Genomic DNA, 18,584 nt, shown 5'->3' with positions numbered 1-18,584 from the left:
CTGTCTTTCACCTTACAAAATATTATATTCTTTTTCAAGACAGCCATGTTGACTCATATGTCCCAAATACGATAGCCTTGGTGTAGTCACTTTGGCTTGTAGTTAGACTTCAGGCCTGATTTGCTCTTGGGCTTCTTTGTTGCTCTTTTAAGCAGTCCATGGTATCTGCAGAACTCTCCTCCAGCAGCACATTTCAAATGAGTTGATTTTTTTTACTGTCAGCTTTCTGTACTGTCCAGCTTTTGCGAACATATGTAGAAACTGGAAATTCAATAGCTACCTTCCTTTCTTATGCAACAGCATTTGTAATGAGCAAAGCACATGTCCAGGGGCCATATGAATGCTTCCCATGCTATGGGCCAAGATCCAGTTTCCAGGTCTGCAGAGTACAATGCTCTGAACACAGAAGTCCAAGTCTTTCCACACATCTTTGGTCAAGCCCCATGAGGCTACTGCTGCAGCCATTAAATAGCCAGGAAAGAGGAGAAGAATGAAGGAATGTGATCAACCAACAGAGACTGGGTCCCTTTCTGGCTTCAGTTCTCCAGAGGGAGAGAAACAAGGTGGTTGTTACTCCTTCCTCTGTTTAAAGGATGAGTGGACACTCTGGAGAGCTAGAGGGACACATTGGGGCCTTGTGAAACCTTGCAGGATTGCAACTCCCATCACATCTGTTCCTGACACACACACACACACACTTGAATTGTTTTGTCCTCACACACTTGCTCTTCATCTCCTGTTTCAAAAAAGGCATCTACTGGGCCAAAATTGCCTTGGGGGAAAGACAGTTTTGAGCAAAAACATTTAAAAAAATCTCTCTCTTACATGCACGCACACACACACAGAGATGTATGTATGGTATGACTTCTGGGGTCCCAGGGCCATCCAAAGGTAACAGAAATGCACTCTGCACTCCCAAGAGGTCCATTTTTGTGTACTTGTTTGTAAATATATATATATTGATCCCTGGAAGGCCTTGGGGCTACAAAAATTGCCCTGGGGGTTATATGTGGTCCATGGAGGAACACGCTGCCCACCCCTGGTTTAGAGAATTGCAGCAGGGATGGAAGGCAGTCCTTGACATGTGCTTGCCCCTCGTCCTTCCCTCCACAGACATTGAACAACCACATAGGGCATAACAGATACTGGAGATGAAGTTTTTCATTAGAATGTAGGGTGCTAACAAACACCCCATTTGCCTTATAGCGAGCTGAGTCTCTGCCACCAGTCTGAAAACAAGGCACATGCATGTTAAGCCTTGAGTTATGTGCAGGTATGTCATCAACAGGGTTCCATCCTAGGTTTAATTTGTGGTTTTGATCCACATATATTGCAGTCATGCTCCATTCTCTCAGTCTCCAAGGACCTTGGGATGGCACACTTGGTTCTTCCCCTGCCTCTTTGTATCCTCACAGCACTGTAAAGTAGGCAAAGCCAGCAGATAGCAGTACATCTTCAATTTGACGAAGGAGTATAACATTCTACCAGCATGTTATGGGAGTGTGAGGAGTGGAAGCCTGGCAACTCTGTAGGGCAGTTGTCCCAGCAAATCAGTGTCTGTTTGGGACAGGGCTTGTGCTATAGTAACTACTATAATACAGCCTAGAAAAATAATTTGCACAAGGAGGTGGTTATGCCAGAGTAATCATCACTAAGAGGAACCCTGAAAATGACTTTTCGCCCAGTGAGCTGATGCATAAAGCCAAACCTGTGCCTTCCTTGTCTTAATCCAGCTTTCCAGTACAGGGAATCACGTCATCCTCCAAATCCAACCAGCCCTAGCCAGCATTGCCATTGAAGAGGAATGCTGAGAGCTGTAGTCCAACAATATCTGGAGGATAGCTTGATTCCCCCAGCTCTATTCACTACACAATACTGCCTTTATGTGATAGCAAACTCTTGAATTCATCCATGGAAGCCAATGGGTGCACCAAAGCTGTGCTCCAGTCCTTAGGACTGGCGCATGGCTTTGGCGCAGCTTCCGGCCTCTTAGGATGCATGCATCATTTAAATAGCATACCTCCAAAGTGACCCAAAGCAACTTTATTTTGGCCTGTCTGTTCAGGCCCTTTGACTCACACACACACCTGTGCATGCATGTGTACACTTACATAAAATAAGAGGGTAGCCACAAACCTGCCACCCTGCTAAGGATTTGGGTGATGTATAATGTAAATGGCACAGTCTCCCTCCATCTCCCTACATAGGAGGATACTGTCATCAAGGCATCAGAGAAATCTTGCATCTGAATTTCGAAAGGACAGATGACCAGCTTTATCTGATGGAGGAATAGCCTTGTGATCTTTCACCCAAGTCAGTGAAAAGCAGTAGACAAAGGGACCAACTAAGGGGTTCCATTCCCAACCCCTTCCGAGGCGCCATCTCCCCCTCCTCATCCCCTGCACTGTAAATTCCAGTGTACAGAGTAAGCATCTCTCATCTTCCCTGCTGCATCCCAGTCACCATAGCAACAGCATCACGTTACCTGAAGTAGGGCAGGCAGCAGCATCTACTGGGAGGCAGGCAGCGGTCAACTTCTAGGGTTGCTGCAATGGCTGCGATATTTACACTTGGGAGTGGAAACTCTTCAGGAATGCAAGTTCCCCTGTAGATTTCGCAGTATCTTGTGCACCATTCTCACCTAGGTAGTGCCAAATTCATTTCTGATTGCTTGCTACCACTGCACAAACAACCAGAGTGTGAACCCCCATTTTCTTCCATCGAAATGAAGTTATAGATATGTGACAGCACACCCAGTGTGCCTCCTCCGGGTAGCTGTTCTGGCTTGAGCGACTGTGAGAACCCCTACATTCTGGATCATCTTCTCCCTACCTGTAGCACCTCCGAAACTATACCTGAGCAAAATAAGTTGTGGCATAAGCTTGGGTAGGCTTGGTCTACTTCCTCAGCTGCATGTAGTGCATGCATGAACTATCACTCTTTTGTGGGGTGTGGGGAGAGTTGGCTTGCAATACCATAAATCTTTTTGCACAGACTTCTAAGTCTGTGTTTGGGTGCAGATGAGATTTACCTAAAAGGCCTGTGGATGACAGACTGCTGTAAGGATGGAATGTGTGGGAGTCTTCCCCCCCCCCTTTCAATGGTCTAAAATAACTCTTTACATCTACAAGAGACAGTGACGAGAATGGGCTCAGGTGACACTAAATGGAAATAGACCAGTATATGATGGAAGAGGAGGAGGTGGAAGCAATAAACTAATTTCTCTTCCACATGTCAGAAAGGAACACTGCTCTCATACCCTCCCCAACTGTCCCAATTTGTCATAATTAATCCCACTTTTTCAGCTGCTTTTAAAATGTTCCTGTTTCTCTCTCTTCACTCGACTTCTTCCCTTTGCTGGCTTACTTCCATTGCTGCAAACTTTGTTTCAAAGCACAAAAGCAGTTTGCACCCAGTGAAATCAGCAGTGATTTAACTTCTGCTTTAGAGAGAAGAGGAGACCGGCAGAGTCCTTCCCTTCCCAGTCGGCTCAAGCAAAAGCAACCAGCCACAGCCTCTCCTTGCTTTTGTGTTCCTCCCCACTAATAACCTTTGCCTTCTTGACCATACTCTGATATTGGTCACATGTGTCCCAGGTTTTATTTGTGAAATGTTGGAGGCATGCGCTCTACCTTGCTCACTTGTGGTGTGTCACTAGATATTTGCTGCTAAGGAAGCCAAGCTTCCCTTTACAGGTTGCGCTGTGTAAAAATATCCCAGCCAGTTACACTTGGAGTCACTGTTCCTCAACCATCTGTGTGGCAGAAAGCGTGGTAGTGCATTTCCCCCGCAGCACAACACCTGATCCAACAGACCCACCAAGATAGCACAACCGCTTGTGCCATGGTTTAAACCATCATCGCTGGACTTACGCAATTCTAAACCAGATACCACCCTTGATCAACCACAGAGAAACTGCAGCTGCTTGTGCCCTGGCATTTATGCCAGGATAAGGGACAGCCAGTGTGGTGTAGTGGTTTGAGTACAGGACTAGGACTCTGGCAACTGACTGTGGAAACTTTCCAGATGACCTTAGATGAGACACACACTCTCAGCCCCAGAAAACCTTGTGATAGGTTTGCCTTAAGGTTGCCATAAGTCAGTAACCACCTGAAGGCATATAACAACAACCACAAAAGCCACAACAGGATTCTGGTCTATACTTCATGCTTTGGGGCTTCAAAGAGGTACCTTGGTGGAAACAGGATGCTGGGACTTTTTGTGGCCTGGTGCAGCTTCAGGGCTTCGCCTCTACTCCTCTCATACTGTCTCTCTTAAGCCATCAGTGTTCAATGAAGAAACAGCAAGCATGACCAAGACTTGGTTAAAGTGGCAGGGAATCCAGGGGAGAAGCAATTTGGGGTAGTAGGGAGGCAAACAGACCACCAGGACAGGGCCAACGTGGAGAAGAGCAGCCAACTTACCCCAGACAAGGAAAGGAAACTCACCCCACCTAGTTGTCACCCCCCAATGTATAACATCTTTCCTTGGTTCCTCATCTCATATCCTGTTTTCTGGGGTGAGCATCTGCTCAAAGGTTTGGCTTTTCATACTCCCGCTCCCTGGCAGCCCCCCTACTTGCCTTCCTTTTGGTTTAGCATGGTCCCAATGGTTCCCAGCTTATTCTGCACCCGCACAGGGATTTCTCCATCCCCTCCCCGCGTCATTCAGCCAATCTTACAGAGGCACACCTGGCAAGGTCTCTAATCTCTTTTTTTTTCTTTTAAAAAAAATAAGCAACCCCAACAGTGTTTTGGCAAAATGCTACATTATCACGTCCCACAGCCGAGAAGACCAGGGGCCATACTGTCTTTGGAGAGCAGCATTGCTCTCAGCTGGAAGCTCTCTGGCTGTGGCATCTGCCAGGGCATGGCGGGCACCTAATGGCATCTTCCTGGAGCATGGAGGGCGGCGGGTGGATTCTGGGCACTGTTGGCACCACATGTAGAAGGCGCTGTCTGTCACTGACATGGGGGCAGGGTGGGGTAGAGGAAGAGCTCTGGCAAGGCAGGTCCGACGCTGCTACGCGATCACCTCCTTGTCCCGCTGGTTGCAGCGGCTGATCTTGATCTCGGTTAGCTGGATGTAGCGCAGGACATTGGTGTCTGTGAAGGGAAGGGGGCAAAAAAGAAAGAAAGCTTGCCATCATCATAATCTGATGTCTTGTTTGGCATTTACGCCATCATAAACTGACTGAATGATCCTGTAAAGGCGAATTGCGATATCTCTATATCACGATATTATGATACTGTGATAATGTTCAATGCTCATAGTCTTAGTCACTGCATCTCTGGGACCATTATGCAAATAGAACCAGCCCTGTGGCAGCTGCACAACAGTCCTGATGCACAAGGTCCTGATGAACATTGGGACATAAATTGTACAATGGCAGCCCCTGTTGTGCAATGGGATATCTTATGCGCCCCCCCCCCTTTGTGCACCATCACAATTCACTGGCATGGTTGTTTATCATGTCAGTGATGTAGCTCCATCATTGTAAAACTATACGCCATGGCCTCTCATACAGAATATGGGCTGCCTAGGGGTAGTCACCAAGAAGGCCCTCTCTTGTGCTCCCATCATCTGGACTTGTGAAGGACTGAGAGAAGGGCCTTTCCTGTGGATCTCAGCATCTGGACAGACTCATACCGGAAAATAAAATCTGTCAGATAGCCTGGACCCAAGCCATACTCTACTGAGCATCTTTCAGAAATCTTGCCAAGACCCAAATATTGCCCCTGACCCAAACAAGCCCTAATCCCTGTGCTTCTCCCCATTGCAAGAGTGACCAAAGTGCCTACCTGTAGGTTCACGGTTCTTGGCCTCTTTCAAATAGAGCAAGGCGTTGTTGTAATCCCCCAGATGGTAGAAGGCAATGCCTGCCCGGTACATGGCTTTGAAATTACTCTTCTCCTTGGCAAGCACCTTGAGGCAATACTCCCGCACACGCTCATAGTTCACCAGCTCTGACTGCAGCAGGCAGGCTAAGGGAGACCCACACAGAAGAAGAAGGGAGAGAGGAGTTAACAGAAGGATCCCAGGTCTTGCCTGTCTTTCCATACCCACTATATCAGAATAACAAACTAAAATGTAAGGATAATTTTCAACATGATTTGTTAAAAATGTGGTGCTTGCTTGATAATTTTCTACTAAAGCTCAATGACTGTGGTTTCATGATTGGCTAACAAAGTCCTAGAATCCTCCTATGAGAGGCTCAGTATGCTGTTAGGTAGATTTCCCAACCCTGCTATAAATGGTAAGAAGTATGCTTGCTTTGCAGCCAGATTGTTCCTATGTAATGCTGACTTCTGGATTGGCACTGTGTCATTAAATGAACTGCTGCCTTTAATACACGATGCCTGCAATCTTTAACCACAGGCATCCCACTCCTCACCCTCCACCTGCCTTCTAGTTGGCATAGACAGAGGCCTCAGTTTTAGATGCACCAATCCCAGTGTGTCACCTGATACTTTACTTGCTCTACAACTGGAAGATGGAGCCTGGGTGCCCCTTGGAGGGAAAGAGATCAACACCAGCCCTCTTGCTAGGAGCATTGCTCTCATGCATCTAAGGAAGTAGGCTAAGGTCTATGAAAGCTCAAGGTACTTTCCACTCTGCCTCATGCATCTGAGAAAGCAGGCTCAAATCTACGAAGGCTCCTGCTTCTTTCCACTCTGCCTCAAGCATCTGAGGCTCAAATCTATAAAAGCTCCTGCTACTTTCCACTCTACTCATGCATCTGCAGAAGTAGGCTCAGGTCCACTCTACCCATGCATCTGAGGCTCAAGTCTATGGGATCTCATGCTACTTTCCACTCTACCCAAGTCTACAAAAGCTCGTGCTACTTTCCAGTCTACTCCATGCATTTGAGGTTGAGGTCTATGAAAGCTCTTTCTACTTTCCATTCTATCTCATGCTTCTGAGGAAGTAGGCTCAGGTCTATGAGAGCTCATGGTACTTCCCACTCTATCCCATGCATCCGAGGATGCAGACTCAAGTCTATGAATGGTACTTTCCATTCTACCCCATGCATCTGAGGCTCAAGTCTATAAAAGCTGGTGCTACTTTCCACTCTAACCCACACATCTGAGGAAGTAAGCTCAGGTCTATGAAAGCTCAAGGTACTTTCCACTCTACCCCATGCATCCAAGGAAGCAGGCTCAAGTGCTATTTTCCACTCTGCCTCATGCATCTGAAGCTCAAAGGCTATGAAATCTCATACTACTTTCCACTCTGCCTTATACATCTGAGGCTCAAGTCTACAAAAGCTCGTGCTACTTTCCATTCTACCCCATGCTTTTGAGGTTCAGGTCTATGAGATTTCCTGCTACTTTCCACTCTGAGGTTCAAGCCTATGAAAGCATGGGCTACTTTCCACTCTGAGTCTCAAGTCTCTGAAACCTCAGGCCACCAACTTCTCTCTCTGAGTGAGCCTCCCTTGGCTGCTCGGTCCCCCATCCTGACCCAGGGCTGCCTTTGCAAGTGGGGCCAAACCAAGCTGCTCCTTGCCCTCCCCCTGAGTCCCTGGCTTCCCCGGGGGTCCCTTGCTCACCGGTCAGGCTGTTGTAGCACTCGATCTCAGTGCTCTCCACCAGCGCCCTCTGCTCCTCGGAGAGCCTCCGCCAGCGGTAGCAGCATCCCCCGGACCCTTCGCCCAGCAGCAGGCTGTTTTGCTTCTCGGAGGAGGAGGAGGAGGAGGATGCTGAGGATGGCCCTGATGCTGCTGTCCCTGCCGCCCCATCGCGATCGCCGCCCGAGGACTCCTCTCCTGCCAGCAGCCCCTTGAGCTGCAGAAGAGCCCGGTGGTACTTGCCGATGGCCTCTCGGAATTTCTTCTGCTTGTAGCATCGGGCCCCTTCGGCCTTGAACTCCACCGCCGCCTGGATCTTGGCCTCCAGCTGGGCCCCTCCGGACCCCCCGGATTCCGGGCAGCTCCGCTGGAAAGGCCCGCTGGTCTTCTTGTCCTCCATCATCATCATGGCCCTGGTTCTCCTCCCGGGCTTCACAGGAGGCGGCAGGGGCAGCAGCAGAAGGCTGGCTCCATCCTGCTGGGCTCCCCCTTGGAAGAAGGCCTCTCTCCGGTGGGGCAGGGCTGGGGGGGAAAGGGGGCTGTGCATCAAGGCCCAGGACCCAGGGAAGGGGGGCAGAGGGGCCACCAGCCCAAGAGGCCGCCCAGGAGCAGCGAGCCAGGCAACAGCAGCAAGAGCAGCGCCAACCACAGCAGCAGCAGCCAGCAGCAGCTCTTCAGCACCGCGGACAGCGCTCTAGCAGAGCACGATGGGAAATTCTTTGCCCTCCTCTTCTTGCATCAGCATCAGCGCCGCCAGCCTGAGACAGGACCCAAAGGCCTGCGCCAAGCATCCCTTTGGAGGCCCTTGCAACTGCCCTGGCTCAAGGCTAGGCAGCCCAGGAGATGGACCCTTGGGAGGCTTAAAGAAAAAGATGGGTGCAATACTGGATGTCCCCAAAACCAGACACTGTCTTATATTTGTCCCCAAGGAGGCACGCTATGGCTTGTTTTCGAGGGACGTCTTGTTTTTATTAACAACCTACATTTATTCAAATCTAGTTAAAGTCATTTTCTTCTGGAACATGGTCATAATTCTCCAAACCTGGAATTTCCATCCTGAATTTCTTACTTCCCTTTCGAACCCTCAGCCCCAACCTTTCCGCTCCCTTCCCGCGCCCTTTCCATTCTGCACCAAGCCTATCACTACGTCTTATTTTCGGGGTATGGCTTATATTGCGCAAATGCTTAGAAATCCTGCTACGGCTTATTTTATGGGTATGTCTTATTTTCGGGAAAACGGGGTAAACAGAAGGGTTATGTAAAAGAGACAACAACGCAATACGCTAGCCCCTCCATATTTGCAGGTATGTGATATTTGCGGATTTGATTAACTTTAGACCATCTGGGGTTAGTCTGGGTAGAATTCATTGCTTAGGGTTCCAGTTCTATCCCTGGATATGAGGGCTGCTAGACGCCATCAGTGAAAGGCATGCTTCTCTGCTGTGTGCAATCTGCTGCATCATGTATCACCCATAAAGCTTATGTTAAAGCAGTGTCAGTGATGGACACCAAATGAACCCTAAGGTCTGGAACCGTAGCCAGTTCAAGCAGAGAAAAGAAACATGCGCACACACTGAGAAAAATAAGGAGAGAATAAAATACTTTATTAGACATTTGATGAGCCCCATTTTCTTACGAGGCATCGATTCTTTTCTTTTTTTAAAAGGTCTTGTGGCAGCTCAATAGGACTGAGCCAGGAAACGCCTGCCGTTGTGGCATAATTTTGTTAAAATGCCATAAGTGAGAGGTAAAGCGGGAAAGAGTGGGATAAGGAGGGATGGGGCGCACGGCGCATACAGAGAGAAACAATAGAAGTAGTAGAATAGGGAAAGGATGAGAATGAACACCACATATAGACACATAAAAATACTTGCCAGCAACACACAATCCTTCACACTTGGCCAACTTGATGGGTTTCTGGCCATGAGCTTTGGTCATCCGCTGAGTGGGGCAATGGTCCCAGGAGTGAATCCTTTCAGCCAGTCTGTGAAAGAATGCAACTGTCCCCATCCTTCATGCGATGGGACTCCCCAGGCAGCGACTCAGGTACTCAGAGGCTGTGATGGCAGCGCTGGTGCTGACACAGAGTTTGTGAGGCCGGGAGTATTTCAGGAAGATGGCATGCAAGGGGCAGCTGGGTCCTCGCAAAGCAGCCTTGGCCATATAGGGGTAGACTGCGGTCAGTTCATACTCGCTGTAAAACAAAACCTAGAGCAGGTAAGGCAGCGTGCAAAGCAGGGATGGTGATATTGCAGGAAATAGTAGTAGTAGTAGTAGTTAACAATGCTCACTCGAGAGATCAATGTATGGTACAAAACAGGGTTTCGTGTCACGACGATGAGTTCATTTAAACACTTTCATTGTTAGCTCCCACTCTGTTTTAGCAAGTCTTATCTTCGACTATTTCATTTTGTATCCCACATTATTAAATTTGCTTGTAGTTAGTCTGCGTCCGTTTTAACCCCCCATTTGAGTTTTAAGTACGACTTCAGTTTTATCTTTGTATATATGTGGACATTTTGATATTTTTTTATCTTGTATAGTATATGCTGTAATTTTGAATTTAGTCTTCTATTGATATGGTCAGATGACTCATCAATAAACTCTTGTTGTTGTTTGCAGGAAATATTATTATTAGTATTAGTAGTAGTAGTAGTATCCTTCTCTTTTCCCAGAACTGGGACTCAGAGCGGCTTCACAACATTAAAACAGTACAATTAAAAACATAGGGAAAAAGTACATTAAAAAGGAATTAAATTATTAGAGTATTAAAACAGTTATTAAAGGAATAAAACACATTTTAAAAAGATAAAACTATATATGTATGTATGTATGTATTTATATGTATATGTATCCCCCTGTATCAAGACTTGCCGTCCCACAGTCACAGCTTGAAACAGGCAAGAGTTCCTCCATCACTGGGTTGAAGGAGTTTACTGTTTTGGTCACCTAAGTTCCCATTGCAAGGCAGACCAGGAAACGACGGAAACGCATAGTACTGGAAGGGGTTTGATCCCCCCCCCAAAAGACCCTCTTACCTGTATGAATGGAGTTTGGTAGAGGATTCCTGGAGCATCTCCATCTCTCTGAGGCCAGGCTCCTGAAGAAGCAAGCGCTGTGCCAGGTGCAAGGCAGCGAGAGCCAGCTGAGCAGGCTCAAAGCGCACACAGTCCACCTCCATCACAGAGAGCTCCAGGAAATACTGGGCCAGGTAACGCACCTGGCAAGGCAAGAAAAGAAGTGAGAAGAAGAGAGGAGTCAACAGTTTGGCTGCCATACATCAAGCAGACCAGACCAGGGCTGGCTTCTCTTTGCCCTCCAAAAAGCAAGAGACACTGAGTATCTTCCAAACTCTGAGTAGCATTTACATTTCTATTCCACTTCATAGCAAACTCAGTGGTTTACAATCTGTAGTACCCCCCTCCCATCCCCCATGAGATTTCTGAGGTTCACCTCCAAGGTGGAATGGGTGACTTCTGCCAGCCAGCGGAGCAGGTGGACAGGGTTGGCATAATGCAGCTCAAACTTCAGGCGGGTCAGGATTTTGCGCTCCATGCGCAGCAGCTCCTTCCGGCTGAATGAATCCCCCGTCATGAAGCACAGCTGGGCCGGCTGCAGGTGAGAAGGAAGATTGGGTGGCAGCCGGTGGCTTGGGGAAGGGAGGCTTCTGCTGATGCAGTGTTTGGCATGTGGAACAGTTTTCTTTTGGGATAGAAGGGCCATTCCCACAAAGGCTCTGACTGCTTGCTATCCCTCAAAACCCTCCCTAGAAATGAGCAGGTCATCTAAGTTGCTGTCTAACCAACACCTATTCTAGCCGGAATACCCTCATCACCATGAGAAAACATCCCATCTTTCCCACAGTGACCACAGCCGAATTGGCCACAGCAACCATGGATATCATGACAGTGTGGAATAGCTGAGATCTGCATTGGTGGAAGGATGTCTCGCACTGATGAAGCCATAGCTCCTCGTGGTATTTTCTTTAGGTGTGGTCAAGGTGTGGCCTTGCAATTGCATGTATTATTTTGACTCTCAGCCTCTCCAGACTCCTGGCCTTTTCCAGGCCTCCAGGAGCAGCAATTCACTTTCTGCATGGCCCATCTGCACTGTTAAATAGGCCTGCAGAAAACCCACCAGCGGACCATGAAACCAAATGCACACCTTCTGCTGCCATCTTGACCCACCCAGCAGAAACAGCTATTCAACGTTGGATGGCATCTGTGCAACCATACAGCCTACCATCATCTCATACTTCAACGTTTCGCAGATGAAAGCTGGGACGTGTGTGGCCAAGCCAAGTCTGAATGTGGATACAATGGCAAAAGTTATTAACAAAGAAGAACAGGAAAGCTAGAAGAAGCTGCAGCAGTTTGCTTTTGCCTTGGCCTACTGGGAAGACAAGAATACATCCCTTGCTCTTCTCTTCCCCCATCCAACTGAATTAATTGAGTGTAAACTACATTGGGATTTTGAATTGTTTACACCAACAAGGTATGCAGACTGAGGACAAAAGAGGAGAGGTTAGTGCTGGGGGAAAGAAAAACTGGGACATTTTAAAATCAGTTGAAATAACTGGGACCAATCTGGAAGCAGTCCTTCCTGGATAAGACACAAGGCTCTCCCTGGTCCTTCCAATATCAGCTTTCTACTTACCTCTGGGCAAGTGCTGTCTTCCACTTTGCAGGCCAGGAAGAGGCAAGCGATGCCAAGGAGCTGCAGGCTGGGGATGCGCACCTTGCCTGCTCTCATGTAGCCATTCATCAGGTAGACTGTCAGGTAAAGTGTCTCATCTGGCAGGCCCAAATATTCCTGGAAAGAGCAAGAGTTGAGGGCAGAGGTAGTGACACATGGTTTGTGTGTGTATGTTTTGCAGTAGGGACTCTTGGATTTGGTGAAGGACAGGGATGGACAACTGATGGGGAGGCCACATTGCCTCCCAAGGGACGCTAAGACAGCTGCATACCTTCCAACATTTCACAGATGAAAATCAGGACATAGTCAGCCAAGCAACATCCTAGTGATCTCTATGCATTAAATACCAACCACAGTGGCTCACAGATTGTCATTGAAGCACATACTCCTGTTTGGAAATTAGGGCAGTAATCTCAAAGTGAAATGAGGGGATTATTCTTTCTCACCTATTTAGGAAGACAGGAAAAGGAACACTTAATCTAGCTACCTTGGTTTTTGCCAGAGGATGGAGGAAGAGCAGAGGGTGAGCCCTGACACCACAGCAATTAACAGAGACAGTTAATTGCATGGTCAACAAGGCTTTGTAAATTGTTGGACGGGGCTGTTCTGTTAGCTAAACTGCAGATTGGCACACTGTCTTGTCCTCCCGTCTGCAGTTGAACCCCCTAAAACTGGAGAATGTGTACCCTCATGTCCCACTTTGAGATGATTCATGGAAACTGGGGATTCAGGGCCAGGTCCCTATTTGAATGAGCAGTCTTGTAAATACCTACATGAACTTGCACAAGCCAGTCAATGACAAGGGCGCGCATCTCCGCTGTGATGGAGCGTGGCAAGTCAAAGGCTTGGAATGCATAAAATTGCTGCTTCTGCTGGGGAAAGGAAAAGCAAGAACCGCTGAGTGAGGTTTGTCTTCCACATCCTATACATCCCTCCCCAAAGTCATGGCTGTCTTGGCCATGGCATATATTGTCTTTGGCTTTCTATCCAGACAGTCAACTCACATTAACCATTTTGATGTAAACAAAGTTCTGGTACTAATGGGGTTGCCAACTTTTCAAAACAGCAATAAGAGACAATCCGGATTGATAACATGGGGGTGGGAGGGGAGTTTCCTTATTATCAAGTTGTTACCATAAATTGTTTAGTCTTCCAGGTGCCAGAGGACTGTTGTTTTAAACAGCCAGTCCATATACTGAGTTCTTCCTCCTCTGCCCTAGATGTTACCACTTAAGCTGCGTCTACACTACAGAATTAATGCCGTTTGACACTGCTTTAACTGCCGTGGCTTGGTGCTGTGGAAATCTGGGATTGTAGTTTTGTGAGCTATTTAGCCTTCTCTGACAGAGAGCTCTAGTGCCACAACAACAACAACAACAACAACAACAACAATCCCAGGATTCCATAGGATGAAGCCACAGCAGTTAAAGCAGTGTCAAATGGCATTAATTTTGCAGTGCGGCAGCAGTCTTAGAATCAAGTTCCCCATTAAGTTGCTCATCAAGTAGGCTACAGGTACTATGTTCCTCCCTCTCCAACTCACCATCATGCTGCTGAAGATGTCATAGGCGTATTCTCTCTCTAGGCCCATGTCCATCCGCAGCATGGCTTGGGACAGTTCCTCGGCAAGGGATTCTGAGACAGGAACAACTAAGGAGGAGAGAAATTACTGTGGTTCATGCAGCTTGGCTCTCTTGGTGAAGCCATCCACAGCTGTCTGTTCTGCAAGGTACGTCGCTCAATCAATCAATCAATCAATCAATCACTTCATTTATGCCTCACTTTCCCCTCCAAGATTAGGACGCAAGATTAGGATTTACAGAATTAAGAGAAACACAAGCAAAATCACATGCATCATTAAGAAAATATAAAATAGTCGAATCACAGATGACCCCAAGGGCCATCCAACCCACTGCCATGCAGGAAGCTGTAGCTCCTTGAGGTCCTCAAGAGAGGAGAGATTGAACCTGGGTGAAAGTATGAGCCTAGTTGTCTCACCCTCCATCACAGGGCTGTCTTTTTATGGATTCCTAACACATCTCCCCTTTTTTTGTTCGTCCTCCAACCAGTCCTCCTCTGAACCCCTCTTACCTCTTTGCAAAGGGGCTTCTGACAGGGTCCTGGGACAGATAGCTCCCAACTTCTCAGAAGTAAATTCTTTTTCATGGTTTCCTGGGGCCTTTTTCTTCTGCAGGAAAGATTTGGGCAGAGGGAAGCTGACAGCAAGAGTGCTAGAATATACCAGCAGCATCCTTCCCAGAGAGTAAGAGACACTGTTCATGCAAGCCCCCAGCAAGCATTCAGCAAAACAAATGCATGCAGATGGATGGGACATTGCTCTTGACAAGCACTTGTGCCTTAACACAAGACAGTGGCATCATTAGGGTTCATGTTACCCTGTGTAGTAACTCATGGTGTCACACACACACACCCCATTGACCTCCTCCACAGGGCAGTCTATTCCATCCCACCAACCCCCCCTCTTTATCCGTCTTAATTTTTCCCCAAGTGGTATAACACTCTTGTTCATTTTGATCTGGAACTGTTGGCACACAGTCCAGTTTTAAGGGCAGCTGCATCCACACTGCAGAAATAATCCAATTCGACACCATTTTAATTGCCATAGCTCAGTGCTATTGAATTCTGGGAAGTGTAGTCTGTTGCGACACTTTTTTTTAATGTGAAAACCAACTACACTTCCCCGGAATTCCATAGCATTGAGCCAGGGCAGTTAAAGTGGTGTCAAACTGGATTACTTCTTCTGCAGTGTGGATGTAGAGGGACAAGGAGGCTTCACTGCTGAAGTGAGCTCTGAATCCTGACTTTGGCTACCAAAGTATGGTGATCATCCAGGCCAGGAAATACACTCACCTTCCTGGATCCTTGTTCACTGTTCAAACCTTTGTTGTCCTTGCTTTTCAAAGGTTCCCTTTTCTCATCCGCCGCCTGCAAGCAAGCAAAATTGGGGAGGATTTAAAGGGGGCAGAGAAGGTTACCCTCCACTCCTGTTCTGTTCAAGTTCCTTAATTTAAGGAGTGCTACCCATCCATCTCCTAAAAGGGTTTGCTCAAGGTGGAGCAGAGGGCACAAGTATTCTATGAGCCCTGCTGGGGACGGAGCTGTGGAATGATCCCTTTCCACAAAAGTGAGTCAGTTGGAGGGATGACAAAGGGATTCTCCTCCTGGATCAGTGGTTCTCAAGCTTCCTAATGCAGTTCCGCATGTTGTGATGATCCCCTGGATAGAGGAGTGGTGTCTCTGTTCCTAAGAGCATTAGAAATATGTGTTTTCCGATGGCCGACTTAGGCGACCCCTGTGAAAGAGTCATTCGACCCCGAAAGGTGTCACAACCCAGGGTTGAGAAACAGTGTTTTAGACACTGCAAGCGAGCCCTCTCCTCTCCCTCTTGACTTTGAGCAAGCTAGGAAAGCCAGGCATCTACTGCACCTGGGATTGCATCTGAGCACGTGCAGAGTAGAAACCGTCCCTCCACTGCCCCCATCTAACAAACTGCACCTGGGATTGGATGGAAAGCCTTCCAGCTACCTGCTGGGCTTTCAAACCAATCTGTTTAAAACCCTCTCAAGGGTGTCTTGCTTGAGAAGCAGGAAAAAGATTGCTCCCTGCGAGACCAACACCAGATCCTCTCCAAAGTTGCATCCCTTTGGTGGGAGAAAACAAGGCAAAAATAGTTCTTTGTGGTTTTTTCAAGCTATGTGGCCATGTTCTAGAAGAGCTTATCCCTGAGATGCCAGCCACAGATGCAGGCAAAACGTCAGGAATAAACTGTTCCAGAGCATGGCCACAGAGCCCAAAAAACTATGGATGCTGCATGAAAGCCTTCGACTTCACAAGGCACCAATAATTTCTCTGAAGATGCCAGCCACAGCTGCTGGCGAAACGTCAGGAATAAACTCTTCATAGCCCAAAAAATCCACCAAAACCTAAGGCAAAAATATCTCCTTTCCAATGAAGAAGATCCTCTCTAAATGCCTCCATTCTGGAAGCATTCTGGAAGAGCTGCCAGCACTCCAGAAATAGTTGTCCAACATTACCTTCTCTCCAAGACAACAAACTCAGAGGCATCCCCTTACCGCTCTCCGTAGCACCAACCGGGGGCTTGTGGCAAGATATGCCTTTGGCTTGCCCCACATATTTCCAAGGACAAAACCAGGACCTCAGCTTTTTCCAGAAGAGCAACGCTGGCTTCAGCCTCCTCCCAGGAACCAGGTTGGTTTAATTAAGGCTTATTAGGTAATAAAAAAGCCCTACCACTAGGAAAACCACAGTGAGATTTCTTTTGGTTTTGGTTCCCATGTTAACCTGCAGTACATCCTGCTACAAGATGTGGTGCCGAGTACATCAGCTGCAGGAGTGTATCTAGAAAGGGAGTGGGAACAAAAGGAAGGCATCGCCCCAAATAATAATTCTGTTCCCCAGATTACTATTTTATTTCAGTCCCCAGATTTCTAGCACTGCAATAACTTAAAGCCTTGGTTGAGCATTTAGAAACACAGTTTAGGCACCCAAAGAAAAAGGGGTAGGCAAAGCGACCGAGGGAATGGAAGTACCGCAATATCATCCCAAATGTATTTTTACACGTTATAAAACATTACACATTGCAAACTTTAGAAACTCCATTGGCTTCTTCATCAGGCAAAGGTGTTAAAAATCACATGGTACAAAGAAAAAATGGGGGGAAAACCCAATGCTAGTCATAGGCCTGCATTTGACACATCTTGACAAAATGCGGGCCTGTGACTAACATCGCCATTTTCTTTCTTTCCCGTGTGATTTTTAACACCTTTGCCCGACGAAGAAGCCAGTGGAGCCTTGAAAGCTTGCAACATGTATAATGGGCATTTTAGTTGGTCCAATAAATGGATCACTGTTTGGTGGATTTTGGATGATATTGTACTTTGCTATATGGCCAACATGCCGACCCCTGGCTATGGCTTCAGCAAATAGAAGAGTTTTAAAGGTGAATGATTTTCAATCTCTAATTGTCTGCAAACCTAGAATTTTGGGGAGGGAAAATTTTGAGGGAGGACAGAATTTTTACTGGGGGGGCAAAGCCCTCTTCCCAACCCTCACCTCCATAGCTACACTTCAGCACTCAACCCAGCTACCAGATCCTTTTGGCTCTTATAATCCTGTTTTAACATATGGCACTTGCCATCACAGGCTATTGTGCCAAATATATTCGGCTGCATCTGCACTGCAGAATTAATGCTGCTTGACACCACTTTAACTGCCTTGGCTGAATGCTGTGGGCTTTTATGATCAGTAGCTTTGTGAGATACTTAACCTTCTTTGTCAGAGAGCTCTGGTGCCACAATGAACTACAAATCCCAGGATCCCAGAGCACTGAGACATAGGGCTGGGGGACAGCACGCAATGAGAAGGTGCACTGTTGCCTTCATGCCTCCCCACCTGCCTTTGGGCTTTCCTTCAGGTACGTGTGGGTTGTCATTGTGAGAAAGAAGATGCTGAAGTATGTATGCTATCACTTGGCACAGTTCTGGAATCCCATACAAACACAGAAGAGAGAGATGTGTGGAACAATGCCATTGTCTTTGTCTTAAGCTTCCTTCAGTGTGTGGGAAGGTGGATAGTCAACTACACCCCCAGAAAAACTGATAGTGGTGGTGATCTCTAGACTCCAAAGCCCCTTAGACCAGTTTGTCCATGCTGTGCCTTGTAACAAGCTGGCAGGATAAAGACAATGATGCTGTATGTTAGCAGGATTAAGAGCAGGCAGAGGTGGCGATAAAAAGGAGTTTGATGGAGACTGTTCTTACCTCTCTGAGGCAGCTCCTTGCCTCTGCATCAGATCAGGAGATATAATTCTGGACAAACAGATCACCATAACCTAGCTTTCTCCACGGTGGGTTTTTCAAGCATTTTGGACCAGTTTTCATCATGCTCAGCCAGAATAGCCACTGGTCAGGGATAAAGGGAGCCATACAGCCAGTGTGGTGTAGTGATTTGAGCGTTTGACTACGACTCTGGCCATGAAACCCACTGGGTGAACTTGGGCAAGTCAAGCTCTCTCAGCCTGAGAGGATGGCAATGGCACCCCCTTCCCCGAAGACACTTGCCAAGAAAACCCAGCAATAGGTTTGCCTTAGGGTCGCCGTAAGTTGGAAATGGCTTGAAGGCACACAATAACGAACTACAAAATATCTGGCAGGACCCAGCTTGGGGTGGGGTCAGTGTCTGCAAAAAAAATGCAAGCCCCACTGTAATACTATTATCTTTCTTAAAATACTTGTCCTGCCCTTTGTCATAGGATCTTAGGGCAGCACTGCTGTGTTCC

At 47.4% G+C, this 18,584-nt stretch overlaps 2 protein-coding genes across 2 annotated transcripts; both read right to left on the bottom strand.

Annotated features, from left to right (window-relative positions):
- Window positions 1–4,749: 4,749 nt before the first annotated feature.
- LOC149304489 (tetratricopeptide repeat protein 9A-like) lies at window positions 4,750–8,243 on the bottom strand. Its single transcript, XM_089478864.1, has 3 exons — window positions 7,553–8,243; window positions 5,802–5,984; window positions 4,750–5,105 (listed from the first exon to the last, which is right to left on the bottom strand). Exons 1-3 carry the CDS (start codon window positions 8,115–8,117, stop codon window positions 5,023–5,025), a joined length of 831 nt encoding a protein of 276 aa, XP_089334990.1. The 5' UTR covers window positions 8,118–8,243; the 3' UTR covers window positions 4,750–5,022.
- A 973-nt stretch (window positions 8,244–9,216) lies between these two features.
- CCNP (cyclin P) lies at window positions 9,217–17,365 on the bottom strand. Its single transcript, XM_089479073.1, has 9 exons — window positions 17,360–17,365; window positions 15,137–15,211; window positions 14,357–14,453; window positions 13,809–13,915; window positions 13,039–13,137; window positions 12,227–12,382; window positions 11,024–11,182; window positions 10,609–10,790; window positions 9,217–9,764 (listed from the first exon to the last, which is right to left on the bottom strand). The coding sequence occupies exons 1-9, from the start codon at window positions 17,363–17,365 to the stop codon at window positions 9,584–9,586; spliced, it is 1,062 nt and encodes a 353-aa protein (XP_089335199.1). The 3' UTR covers window positions 9,217–9,583.
- Between the last annotated feature and the right edge of the window lie 1,219 nt (window positions 17,366–18,584).

This window comes from Sceloporus occidentalis, unplaced genomic scaffold (genome assembly GCF_023333645.1).
Source record: "Sceloporus occidentalis isolate IW3139 unplaced genomic scaffold, rSceOcc1.0.p SCAF_13, whole genome shotgun sequence".
Classification (NCBI taxonomy): Eukaryota; Metazoa; Chordata; class Lepidosauria; order Squamata; family Phrynosomatidae; genus Sceloporus; species Sceloporus occidentalis.
The sequence above is the reverse complement of the archived record's forward strand: the minus strand, read 5'-3'. Positions and strand labels throughout refer to the sequence as shown.